Source organism: Bactrocera oleae, chromosome 5, assembly GCF_042242935.1.
Source record: "Bactrocera oleae isolate idBacOlea1 chromosome 5, idBacOlea1, whole genome shotgun sequence".
Lineage (NCBI taxonomy): Eukaryota > Metazoa > Arthropoda > Insecta > Diptera > Tephritidae > Bactrocera > Bactrocera oleae.
The window spans coordinates 16,886,860-16,901,022 of NC_091539.1; the positions used below are offsets into that span (position 1 = coordinate 16,886,860).

At 33.3% G+C, this 14,163-nt stretch overlaps 1 protein-coding gene across 2 annotated transcripts in view; it reads right to left on the reverse strand.

Moving 5' to 3' along the window:
* Positions 1–1,197: 1,197 nt before the first annotated feature.
* LOC106621686 (N(G),N(G)-dimethylarginine dimethylaminohydrolase 1) overlaps positions 1,198–14,163 on the reverse strand; it is a 40,122-nt gene continuing 27,156 nt past the window's right edge. Inside the window, exons 2-7 of one of the 2 annotated variants that reach the window (XR_011396582.1) lie at positions 4,305–4,524; positions 4,150–4,252; positions 3,034–3,131; positions 2,727–2,951; positions 1,590–2,051; positions 1,198–1,527 (exon numbers count right to left, since the gene is read on the reverse strand). Coding sequence is in view for 1 of the 2 variants with exons in the window: in XM_036362239.2 (XP_036218132.1) it covers positions 2,535–2,660; positions 2,727–2,951; positions 3,034–3,131; positions 4,150–4,252; positions 4,305–4,524 (772 nt within the window). In the remaining variant the exon portion in view is untranslated. The other variant, XM_036362239.2, reaches the window with a different exon arrangement.

Here is a 14,163-nt window from a genome sequence, read left to right on the forward strand (position 1 = left end):
TTTTAAGATATCTTAACTCTATGCTTACGTATTAATCCCACGGCGCATATTGAATACTCCTGGTTGCTGCTCGCTACTAAGGTTCTTTATCACGCACTCTTCGTGGGTGCGGGTCTTCTCCCACCGAAGCTATCCCTTGTGGTGTCCAAATCTGTATCGCTATCCTGGTGGTGCTTCTTGAGGACCTTTAAACTCTTCTTGAGGGTTATTTTTTATGGATTTGGGAACGCGATTGGCACGTTGGGCGCCAGTTATACTTTTTTAATATTAATTTACATAAAAACATATTTTTTTACGCGCGCGGACACGCGAGTTTATTGAGTCACAACTTTAGACTGATTACAATAATTTTTTAAACTTAAAATTAAACCTAAGTCACATTGCCGCTGTCCTCAAAGGTGTTGTTGACTTAGCATTTGCATAGATGCTCGTGTGGTGTCATTTGACGGTTACCCGTGGGATACTGCTTACTGTGCAAGTCTCACCTGAAGCTTTAGTTATTGGCAATAATGCTTTTTAAGTCAATTCCAGCCTGTGTGGCGTTAACTTATATGTGTATGTATGTAGCTATGCATGTACATATATTTTTTTTGTTTGGGCTTTATTGTTATAATAACTTAAATTAACCGCATGTGTTTTTGGTAAATATATGTATTTATTATTGTGCCCCGGGCTTTGGTTTTTATCACAGCACTATAACCTTTTCGTTAAGTTATATATTTATGTTTATGTTTATTTTGTTTGGTTCACTGCACTGTGTATATATGACTCTGTATTTTATTTATTTTTTGTTTATAAAGTTTTTTCACTACATAGTGCCTCTCACTATGGCTCGAAGGACCATGATTAATGTACTCGGTTGCACTCACCGTTTATATGCGTTTATTGCAAGCACAAAAAATAAAAATAGATTTTACGGCGGTATCCGCTTTGTTTATTGGGAAAAAAATATATATATTGTATATATATATAAAAGTTAAAATTCCACTTAGGGTACTCGGGCGAAGCGATGCTGCGGTCGGCGTGGTCTTAACGGCTCGAAAAGCGAAAAAAAGAAGGGATTTTAGTCTTGTGTTAGGCCCTATTAAGTGTTGGATTGTGTAGAGTTGTGGTGTGATGTGATGTGTATGTAGGTGGTCTGCGTGGTGTGATGTCTGCAGGGATGGTGTGTGTTAGTGAGTGGAGTCTTCTTGTGGATTGTGTTGATGTGGTGTTGGCGCTCAGTGGCGTGTATGGAAGGGAGAGGCGTAACTCATTTAGCCACGTATTTTTTCCCCATTTATTAGATGGAATCAAGGTGCTTTTTCTTAATTTTTTTTAATTTCCTTGATAGTTATAGGAGAAATGCTGACGTGTGGATGCAACCACATATTTATATTACTTTATCGCCTGAATAAAGATGCATTTGTTATAGTGTTGAATTACGTTTATTATGTTTTGTCAATGCTCTTCAAATATATGGATTTTTCCCACTCAATAATTAATTAAACTCAATAATTACGGCATTTTGTCTTCATCTTTTTTTCCCTATAGAAATGGAGGAACGTTATTATTTTATGACAATAAAATAAACGAATTTCTTAACTTACATTTCAAATATGTTAGCGACTATCTTCTTGCTTTATTTCTGATAATAAAACCTATAAAATTGGTTTCAGTGTTACCTAAAACCGATAGAATTTCTGTTTCGAACATCACACCAATAATATATGAATTCCTGACACCTATTACATTTATTCTAATTTGTGTTAATCTCAGTTATGAGAGCAGATTTCCTATTTTGCCTTTATTATGAAGAACTTTTCTCCCACTTAGATTCCCACGAATATCCGGTGTACTCTTCCACGCAGCATTTTTATTTTTTTATGAATGTTTCAACGTCACGATCCAAGACAGCACCGGTCGACTTTAGCCATTATGGTTTAAAAGTTGTACCAATCAGTTATTCGATAATGTGGCCATATCGGTCGAATTTATTGGGTTTTCATATAGATTTAAAAACACTGGCGAATGGTCGGAATTACATTTAAGCTATCTTAAATGGCCAAAATCTACAAAAAAGTTGAAGTTAAATAATACTTCAAACAGGGGTTTTTATTGATGGAATAGTTGATATCTGATTTAAAAGAAATATATGTACATACTATATATTTTTAGCAGCCTGCATATAGGTACACACAATGATGTAAGTAACAGTATTGTAGTATTGCTGTAATTATTGAGCAGCCCTTTGCTTTTTGCTGATGATTTTAATGAAACTGTTGTTTATAAATTTGCTATGGAATTTTCCTTATATTATAAATGTTAATTTCTATAACAATATTTTTAATATATACAATTTATTTGTATATGTGTGTATATTATATTTGAACTAGTTAATAATATAACATTGTAAGCATATATTTAAATAATTTAATTTGAATAGGCTTGTCACAGTTTTTATATATGTATATTTAATTAAACAACTATTGGCGGAAATGATTATTACTTCTAGTGGATTTTTAACCACAATTCAAATCTTACTGTAGTATTATTTAAATATTTCTTATTGATTTCCATCGACGCAATAACAAGCAAGCAGAAGTTAGACCACTTGAGTATTGTCCAAATTCGCTAATATTTATATTTCGGCTTGGTGTGTCTATCTTTTCTTTAATAACCTGCAATTTATGTATATAATATGTACATATACAGCAGTTAAATTTCGTAAATATTTTTTGTTATACCTTATAAGAAGCAGGAATTTCCTCGGGTGATCGATGTATAAGAAAGCCGTTAACATATATCATATTGGCAGCATATTCCTCAGGCAAAGTAATTTTTTGATACTTATAACTTGCTTCTCGTTCCATCCGTTTAACAATTTCCTGGCAGTAGATACTTGTACTTACAGATAATACATCTGGACCAGCCATTGTAACATAATGTTTAAGACGTTTATTCCCACTAACCTAAAACATTAATCCATTTCTGGTAATAAATATGAGGTGCACATTCTAAACTAGCTTTCAACATTGCGGTCACCCTACAAACCTTGATAGGCGTTACAGGATACTCAGGAAAGGCAACTGCAACAGATTTTGCGCCATCTTCGTTTGTATAGTTGGATATGCCCACAAAGAATTCACGACCTATCAAAAAAGTATATCTATATATATGTATTGATTACAAGTGTATCAGCAAAACGGTTAAATTAAAAACTATTAAAACTGCGATAATTCACAAAATAAGTACGTAAAAAGCATTAATTTTCACATCCTATATAATATAGAATGGTATCATAGGTGCCAATGACAAAATTGGACAATAGGTGTGCCGCCGCCCACCTTCAGATGAAATTCTATATCCCAATAACTACTCAAACATTTTGAACCAAATTTGGTACACTACATTATTCCGACGTTCTTATGCTACAATGTGAATTGGCGAAATCGGACTCCAACCACACATATTTCCCATAAACCGATAGTCAATGACGTTATCGAAAGCAAACTTTGCACAAATCACAAGTGATCTTAAGGTATTACATCTCACGTCTACAAATGGTAGAAATCGGAACTTATTTCTTCAAGGCCCAGATACCGAAAATGTGACCCCAGTTCTTATGACTAAGTTTTTACTGAAAATATCGGCCAACCCGTGATCTCTTGAAATTAGCAAATAATCCTTTTATGATAACAGCGTGTCCTTCTGCCTCAAATGGGTAAAATTGGGTATAAAATATTTGGTTACACCAGATCTTAGCCCTTCCTTACATTTTGTATACTAGTTTTATCGGAATAGTAATGTCCAAGTTAATATAATAGTTAGTAATTATTACATATTTGTAAATTTCCAACACATAATATATATTGAATAACAAGCAGAGACGAGCAAAGTGCACGGAGTATTTTGTTTTTTTTTACATTTAACAGTATGATTTCATTGAAAGCCCCCCAAAAAAACATAAAACAAACTTTACTCTGAAATTAATAGACGTACGATTAAAAATTACTTAAAAATTTCACAACGTTGAATTTTCGTTTTGCTGAAAAGATGATATTTGCACAGCTATCACTCGCTCTAATTTTTGTTATGATTGTTGTTTAATATTATCTTAGTGTTTCACAACATATGCGACTAATTTATGGATGATTTTGAATATCTTACCCGTAAATAAAACATCTCCCCCGTCCAATATAGCATTAGGGATGTTAGGGTTAACCACAGGGATATCAAGCTCTTTCTTCAGAATGATTTCCATACTGTCCGCCTGTTCTCGAAAATTATTTAATTACTTTTTAACCATTTATTATAATACTGACCTCTCTTTGTCGCAATAAATTGTCCGATTTACTTATTAAAGCTACTCCATTGCATATTATTGCCGCATTTTCTACAAAAACACCCTCCGGTAACGTTTCATCTGGCGGCAACTCAATGACGTCCAAGCCAATATCTCGCAACAATGAGCAGAAATTTTGATGCTGTTGTTTTGCCTTAGCATAGTCAAATTCACCTTTCTTCTTTATTGAGTCTGAAATTCTAAGATACAATTCATTAATCACACCCACTCAATGATTTATCAGTAACAAATACTTTCAACGATCAGAAATACACCTATGTTCGTTGGAAAAATAGCAAAGTACATATGTATGTTTCTTATTAGCATGTTGACGAAAGTTGTATCTTCAGATTGAACAAATCTAATTTCACAAAATTTAGTAGCAGCGCCACTGAGGAAAAATGTTTACAAATTGTTAGATTTTTTTCCGCGGAGAATCAGAATTTGAAAATTAAAATAAAAACTTACTGCCCGATATATTTTAAAATTTTAAATATATTTTTATAAGTAATGGATGAAGATATACAAATTATTAAAATTTTAGAGCTTTTCGCTATTCCCCAAAATACTAAAACAAACCAGTCCTTGCACTACAAGGTTCAAAGCAGGGAAAATACCTTCAGGTGTTAGAAAAGCTTTATATAAAAAAAATGTTGCGAAACAATTCAACATTCATTATTCAGTAAGTGGATTATAATCAAATTTGTTATAGTATTGGTTATAGATTCACTTTGTTTTATTACTATATTTTACCTCGCGTCAGCTAAATTGTATTAAAATCATCTTCAAATGAGATACATATGATATAAACTCAACTAAAGAAGCTAAATTTAATATAATGAGTTGATGGGAATTATTCAACCAGAGGTTCGCGATTCGTTATTTTAGGGATATAAAGTTTGGACCAAAGTCTAGACCGATTTCATATTCCTACACAATTTTTAAGAAAACTTGTTTATTTAAATTAATAAAGATATCACACATTTTGTCAGGTGGAAAGTCGGAAGTCACACATTGACCGACATGGCATAAGGATTGTTAGAATTACAAAAATCAATATATGTATGCAGTAAACTATAGTACAAGTACCATTCAAAAGTTTCAGGACTTTTTAAACAACGCGGCTTCTAGTGGCGTCATCTGTCTGAAATTGTTATCCCTCAATTGTGTATTCTTCAGTGTTGTCGTATAAAATTTATATAACAGCTGAGATATCGCGCTACATGTGACATTACATTTGTAGTGTCGGTCGGAAAATGAGCATCGAACAAAGAGCCAACATTAAGTTTAAACTTGGTAAAACTTTTACCAAAACTCATCAAATGGTGAAACAAGTTTATGGCGATGATTGTCTATCCCGTAGCCGTATTCACGTTTTCAAGAGGGACGGGAGGACTTGGAAGACGACGAACGTTCGGGTCGGCCAAGAGATGTTGTGAACGAAAAAAACACGGAAATTGTGCGTGAATTAATTAAAAAATAGCCCAAATCATCGCTTATATATATGGAATCGGAATTATCAATATCCACAGCATCGATTTATCGTATTTTGACAGAGAATTTGGGCCTCAGAAAGGTTTGTGCTCGATTTGTCCCGCACACTTTGAAACAACATGAAAAATACCTCAGAATTCAACATTCAAGAGACAAAAATCGCATTCATATCATCAACCATTCACCCTATTCGCCTGATATGGCGACTTTTATTTGTTCGGAAAATTACATTTGGCCATGAAAAGAAAGCGCTATGCTGACGTTGATGCCATCCAAAAGGCGACGACCGCCATCCTCAACGCTATACCGACAAATGACCTAAAAAAGTCATTCGATAACCTTCTTGAAGGTGCAAAACGTTGTATTCAGGCGGAAGGAGACTATTTTGAAGGCGACCAATAAATTTTTCAAAAAAAAAAAACAAATAATATTCGTTTTTTAATAAAAGTCCTGAAACTTTTGAATTGCACCTTGTATATCCAATATTATACGTTAAACTATAGTATATCCTATATTATACGTTCAGTTAATTTTGCTAAGATGTCTTACATATTGACCGCTATATACGGTATAAGGCCAACCGGAAGTTTGAAAATATTTTATTAGGTATATGGGAGATGGGTGTATTATTGACCCAATTTTATCTTATTTTGCATAAAGGCATTTTTCATTAAGGTACCTCACATATGTACATACCATCAACAATATATAAGGAATAAAGTCAACCTAATATTAGTTATAAGAGGGCTAGGGCAAGTTTTCACCCAATTTTATCAATGTTAAGCACACGGATGCACTGTTAGGAGAAAAACACGCTCACTCATTTTAATTCGTAAATTTTTCTATTAGGTATCTGAGGACTTTCATACAGGATTCAGAAGGATTCGCTCTGAATTTCTATAATAACGGGTGATCCAAATAGCGGTACTTTTTTCAATAGCCTTTTTTTTTGACAGATCCCGCGTGAGTCGAGTCAAGATGTCATGTTATTTTTGTTCAGTATTCTTTGTCATTTCATCATGGAAAGACTTACGCCAGAAAAACGTTTACAAATCGTTAAATTTTATTACGAAAATTTACGTTCTGAAAAAAACGTATTTCGCTCAACTTATAGTCAACATAATCGGCCTACAGAGCGCATTCACTATTGGATAATATTCGGCCTAATAGACCTCGTCCAGCACGCAGTGAAGAAAATATAGCGGCAGTAGATGAGAGTGTACACGAAGAACGTGGAGAGTCGACCTTCCACCGACATCGCTTCGCTTTATGAGTTCCAAGAAGATTCGACGTTTTCGAGCCAAGTTTTGTTCAGCGATGAAGCCCATTTCTGGCTCAATGGGTATGTAAACAAGCAAAATTACCGTCATGCAGAAAAAAACAACGGTTTGGTGTGGTTTGTGGGCCGATGGAATCATCGATCCATATTGCTTCAAAAGTGATGCTGGTGAGAACGCAACCATCAATGGCGACCTTTATCGTGGCATGATAACCGATTATTTGATGATGATCTCGGCGACATTCGTTTTAACAAGACGGCGCCACTTCCCACACATCGCATCAATCAATAGATTTATTGAGAGAACACTTCAGTGAGCAGACAATTTTCCGTTTTGTGCCGGTCGATTGGCCACCAAGATCGTGTGATATCACACCGTTAGACTATTTCCGGTGGGGATGTGTAAAGTCTAAAATATATTTGGACTAACCCGCTTTGATTCAGGCCTTGTAGCAAAACATCACGCGTGTCATTTGCCAGTTAGCAGTCGAAATGCTCGATCGAGTCATCGAAAATTGGACTCAACGTTCATCTGAGACGTAGCCGCGGCCAACATTTGAAAGAGATAATCTTCAAAAGATAAATGCCAAATAATGTTCTTTCGAATGATAATAAACCTTCCTCATTAGATATGAATTTTCTGTGTTTTTTTTCTTTAAAAAAGTAGAAAAACTCGTAAATAATTGTTTCGGTTACGCACTCACATTGGTTCCACTTGTTTGCACTGTTCCGTAACAAAAAAACCAAACGGGCACGGTCATGGCTGATATATAAAAATATACGGCCGCAAAAAGGGCGGAAAAGTTGCACGTCTTGATCGCTTGAATTGCTAACGAAAAAGGAAAGATTTGGTTCTCTGTTAGCCCCTTTTGAGTGTTGAGTTGTGTAGAGTTGTGGTGTGATGTGATGTGATGTGTATGTGTGGGTGGTCTGAGTGGTATGATGTCTCTTGTGGATCGTGTTGATGTGGTGTGTTGGCGCGCAGTGGCGTGTATGGAGGGGGGAGGCGTAACTCATCTAGCCACCTCGAAATGGATCAACCTATATAGCTCAAAGATTGAGCGATACTTTCGATAAAACGTTCTTAAAAGCTTGAATAGCTTTGGTTCGATTTGAACAATTTATTTATATTTATTGATGATTGATTTGTACACTGGAAAGTGAAAGAATCAGATGGAATTTAAATTTGTGTTGAATTTGAAGTAGGCATGGTTGTCACTGTCCATTTTTGCACTGTAAACCTACCTAATTTAGTTAAAATTGGTCTAGTAGGTCACTAGATATGGGGTTTCACCTAAATGTGGGCGGTGCCACGCCCTTTTTTACAGACGTTCCAATAAAGCCTTCTTGTACCATCTCGGGTGTACAATTTTATGTCTCTGATGCAATTATAGATTTATGGCCCTTTAAGTATTTTTTAACAAAACATTTATATGGGGAGTGGGCGAGGTTATCATCCGATTTCACTAATTTTCTCACTGTCGGTAGGGGTGCTAAAAATATTGGCCCTTTATGAATTTGCTTAAGAGGTTACATGGGTTTCGCGGCTTCAAAAAACCAAAATATTTTTTATTGTCTTTTTTAATTCAATAACATCTCTAGAGTATTGTCCCAAATTCTCAAGTTGATATCAGTAATAGTTTTGAAGATACAGCTTTGAAAAGTTGCGCGTTCGAGGTCAGTTATATTGTCACTTAAAACTTTAAACGCGTTTTTCTCGAAACTGTGTTTTCAAAGTCGGTTGTCAAGATTTCTCGTGAATTACTCAACCGATCTTAATGAAATTCTATACAGGTGTTTGAGAAACAATTTACTCGTGCTTGGACGAAGGATTATTTTTCAATTACTATTTTAAAAAAATAAATGTCGAGCAAATTTGACCGAAATTTTCATTTTGTTGGAAAAAGGTCTGTTAACTTTTTTTACCCGACGTAACCCATGTAACCCCATGTAGGGGTAGTAAGAATTTTAAAAAAATCAATTTGGTTTGTTTTTTGTATTTTAGTGAAGTGTAATTACCTTAAAAATATTCTCTGAAAATTTCAAGTTGATCTGATAAATACTTTTTAAGTTATTCGACAAATAACAAAGAGCGCTCGAGAGCAGGTAACTAGCGGCAGCTGCAAAAAACTTTAAATGTGTTTTTCTCAAAACTATGTTTTTCGAACTGGTGACAACTGTAACTCGAAAACAGCTCAGTAGATTTTAATGAAATTTATACAGCTTTTAGAATACATAATAAAATCGGGCCTGATCGAAAGATTTTTTCAAAAGTTTCGATTTTTTAAGACCAATTAACTGTTGATTTTTTCCCAAAAATCTAAAAAATAATTTCCTTTGGCCGCCATTTTGTTAATTTTTGAAAAAAAAAACTTCCCATGATTATCTATTTATAAAACTAATTATTTTTATCCGATTGATTTTAGATTAATCTCCAAGAACTTGTGATTGTCACCGCAAGGACCTTTTTTTGGAACTGGGTCAACACATACAGCTATAACTTTGGAAATTAAAATTTGTTTTTTTTTTGAAATTTTCGTGACTTCAAGTCAAAACATTGTATAATAATGCCATATTACTACTTTTGTACAATAACATGATTTAATAGCAAAAAAAACTTACTGTAGATTCTCATTTTTTCGTGCCTCTGACAATCCCTAACCCCTTAATATAACTTTAGCGGTTTAGGAGATATGAACATTAAACCTATTAGAGGGCGGGGTCACGCCCACTTTTTCAAAATTTTTTAAACTGCATATGCCCCTCTCTAAAGCGATTCGTCATACCAAATAACAGCTTTGTACCTTATTGTGGAGCTTAGTTATGGCTATTTATTGGTTTTCGACTAATGGCGCTTTGTGGGCGTGACAATGGTCTAATTACGCCCATCTACAATGCCGCGAAACATGTGGACCAAGTTTCATCACGATATCTCAATTTTCACTCAAGATACAGCTTGCACAGGCGGACGGACAGACAGTCACCCGGATTTTAACTCGTCTCATCCTATTCAATTATATATTTATATATAATTCTATATCTAATTCGATTAGTTTTAGGTGATATAAAAAACCGTTAATTTATTTAACAAACTGACCGACGTTGAAAAATGTCGAATTTCGCTCAAAACTACATTTTTCATGCAATCAAACAGCTGTAAGTTCAATGTACTGAAAAAACATTTACAAAACAAGAAAGAACGGCCAAAGTTCGGGTGTAACCGAACATTTTATACCCTCGTAATTTCAGGTGTTGGCAAAATGTTCTTATTGATTCATTTTTCGACGGAATCATGAAAGGAGTACAGGCATATTTGGAATCTATACTGCAACAAAGAGTACATCGCATACTTACTTGAGACTTAGTTTATATAAACCTGAATTTTTTCTCTAAAGTTAGGCATATATATTTACATAAATATATGTATCTGGGATCGATAACATCTAAAAGATCTGCTGGATACTACTAAAAAACACAAGTGCGACTCTGTCAAGTAAAATGCGCAACCCAGTGTCATTTGTTTTGAAGTGGAGTGGAAAACGGTTGAGACAACATACACACGCGTAACATATCGTCTTTATAATCCTCAGTTTTTATTACCAATATAATTGTTAAATATATTCGCAAAGTGAAATTGAAATGTGAAACATTATAAATAAACTTATTTACTATGTGCAGTGTAAAACAATGTTAATAAATCTATTTTTCAAATAAAAAATAAGTAAACCAATGAAGTGAGCTTAAGCGTATGAACCCACATGTATGAATATTTTTATTCAAAAATAAATTATTAAAAGTTAATTATGAAATTTTAACTATAGTTGATCGATAAATGTGCTAAGAATACTCTAAAAAGAATAATAATATAAAACACAACAAAAATGTCTGCCGTTATCAATTAGCAACGGGTAAAAACCTAAAACACAAAAAAAAAATACAACTTGAATAATGTAACAAATACATAAGTACACCGGCTACTGTTCCTGTTTGTTTTTTTTTACTTATACATTTTTTGATAAGAAATAGAGGACTGCAACGAACAAAACATTTTCATTCAGTTGATACTCGAGTGCTGATCCGTTATTCTGACTGATTCTGTCAGCAGTGTTAGAAATCTGTCAAAGTATCTTGTTCTACTGTCACTTTTTGTCCTCAATTAATGCAAATAATCGGCAAGACTAAATTTTTGTCTGCACATCAGCAGAGTATCAGCAAATATGCAACACAGTAGCTGTACTGCTGCAATTATTACGAAGCTCAAACGAACTCGATTTGTTTATGAATGTTCGCTTTTGCAAAAAATACTTGTAAGTGCCGGTTCACACGCGGACTCTTTTGTCATCCGACCGGTTTTTTGCGAGCGAGGGGACGAGGAGGAAAGACGAAGGGACTCTCGTGCTCTGATGGCAAGTTAACGGCAGCCTCCACATAGTAGCTGTACCCTAATTATAAACCAAACTATATTTTTGCACTTAGTAATTATACAGCCTCTTAATTAGCATCTTTGCTTATTTAAGCAACTGATATTATTTTTCGTTCAGCTAAGACCACCTACAATATATAAACAATAAAACCAATAACTGACCACAAAATGTAAACAATAGCAAATATAAAACCAATTATTGAATAAGCTAATACTGTAATCGACACTCTCTTCATTGTAAGAATTAATTATTACTGTGAAATAGCTTTAAGCAAAAAAGTATAAATAAGAGTAAATTAAAATAAAGAGTTTATTTATCCATCAGGATCACTCAAAGTATCATTTTTAATATCTTCCGCGCGTTGCGGAAAACTTAATTGGCACGCTTTGTGTTCTTGTTCTTAACAGTTCGCTGCTACGCAATTCATTAATATTTTAATATGCATAGCACAATACAAATATTGGAAGATGGGGAATAAGGATTAATAATAAGATACTCGAAAATATTTTAATAAAATATTTTATAACATTTAGCAGTATTTAATGTAATAATATGTGTATACATACATATAATAATTTTAATAAAAATTTGGTTACTTTTACTTTTTTATATTTACATAAAATATTATGATACGTTCATATTTATTTATTTTATATGCATGCATATGTACAAATACGCGTATTCGTGTTAATATACATAGGTACATATATGAATGGAAAGAGAAAATTTGCATTAAATTTTTTTTTTACATTTTATTTTATGTTATAAAAAAAAAATAAAACATTGAGAGAATCGAAAATTATTGTTACGAAATATGTTTTTAGTTTTTAATATAACATGTGTGGAATAAGAAAAATCTGTATTTTTTTTGCTTTCTTTTTAATTAACATATAATTGTATGTTATTAAAATAATTAAACTTTTTATAAATATGTGTAAGTTCATATGTATATTTTCACTCGAGCATTTAAATCAATGCTAAATTACTCGAGTAATTTGCCTATAATCGTAGCTTACCCGCAGGTATACATTGGTTAAATTCATTCTATAATTTAATCTTTATTGTTTTATTATTATTCCAAATTGTAACATCTATTGTAACATAATATATTTAAAGTTTATAAGCAGTCGGGTATTGGCTCCAAAGAAATCTGCCAAGATCTTGAAATTGTCACCGAAAGGAATTCGGGATTACGAACAATTCTTTCAGTTTTTTAAGTGCCTAATTGACTCTCACGAATCTTCCAACCCTACCCCTATGCTCAAACGTCCTTCCGGCGATGTAATACCTAGTTCTTCTGTTCAAAAGATAACTGCTTCTCCAATTGACAATATATCTTTCTTCACCTTGCACTCAAGGTGATAAACCGTCAACACCCAAAGAGCTCAATTCCCCGAAAGCTCTACCTAACGGTAATAAGCATCTGACGTAATGAGCAGCATCTAACGTAATAAGCAGCATCTGTCAAAATTTGGTAGTAATACTAACTAAAAACTCTATATTCAATTTTAGATTTGCTTAAGATACCTGGGTTGAAGACATAAAGTCTTATGTTTCGTCGCGTCTAAAAATTGATGAAATACATATCCGTAAGTGTAACTATACCATCGTTTAAAATAGACGTTTCTCTTGAAACATATTTTTGGTGATTATATTTTAAACAGCGAATTTCAACTATTTAGATGGGATCGACTGAACAAAATCGGAGGAGGTGTTCTATTTGCTAAACATTCTTCTATTCTTTCTCAAGATTTCCTCGTTTCTGGTACTGACTCATATGAATTTAAATGTATTCGAGTTTCTGTTAATAGTTGCTTTATTTATTTAACTTTGTCTTACATACCTCCTCGGACTTATCCGCATGTATGCAGCATGCCTCTTTAATAAATACTCCTATCTCGATGACAAATTATTCAGATTTCACAACTGTTTTGGGATATTACGATTTATCGTGTGTCTTGTAGAAAGCGTTCGATTAATATAATGTTCGACGCTCGAGCTTTTAAACATTAACAAAAAACTGGTTTTTTTGTCGACTACTCCAAATATTTTGCATTGCGTCGACAGTATTCAGACCTAAACAAAAAATGTTATAACATTTTCTTAAATAAGGTAAAAAATAATATTGTACGTAATTGAAAATTGTTTTATTATTTCGTTAACTCCAAACGAAGGATTTCAAAATTTCCGTCCGCGATATAATATAATCTTCCATGTCATCTGATAATCACATTATTTTCTAGCATGTTTGCAGAATTTTTCAAATCAAACTACTGTATTAATGCTTCTAAAATTTTTTCTTATCAGAACGTGCTCTGTCCGAATTTTTCAATTAACGCTCCAAATATTTCTTAAGAAGACGTCTTACTTAATTAAATTAAATTAAAACCATCTTATAATTACGGCCCAGATATAATACCCTCATGTTTCCTCAAAAATAGGGCCAAATATATTTACTTGCCTTTGACAAGGATATTTAATTCCTCTCTTAAATAAAGTGTGTTTCCTTCAATATGGAAACAGTCATTTATAATAACTTTACATAAAAGTAGATTTTGGTCATACATTGAAAACATGCAAAACTGTCAGTAATACCACAACTTTTTGAAGCTATCATCGCTGACCAAACAACTTTTTCGGAT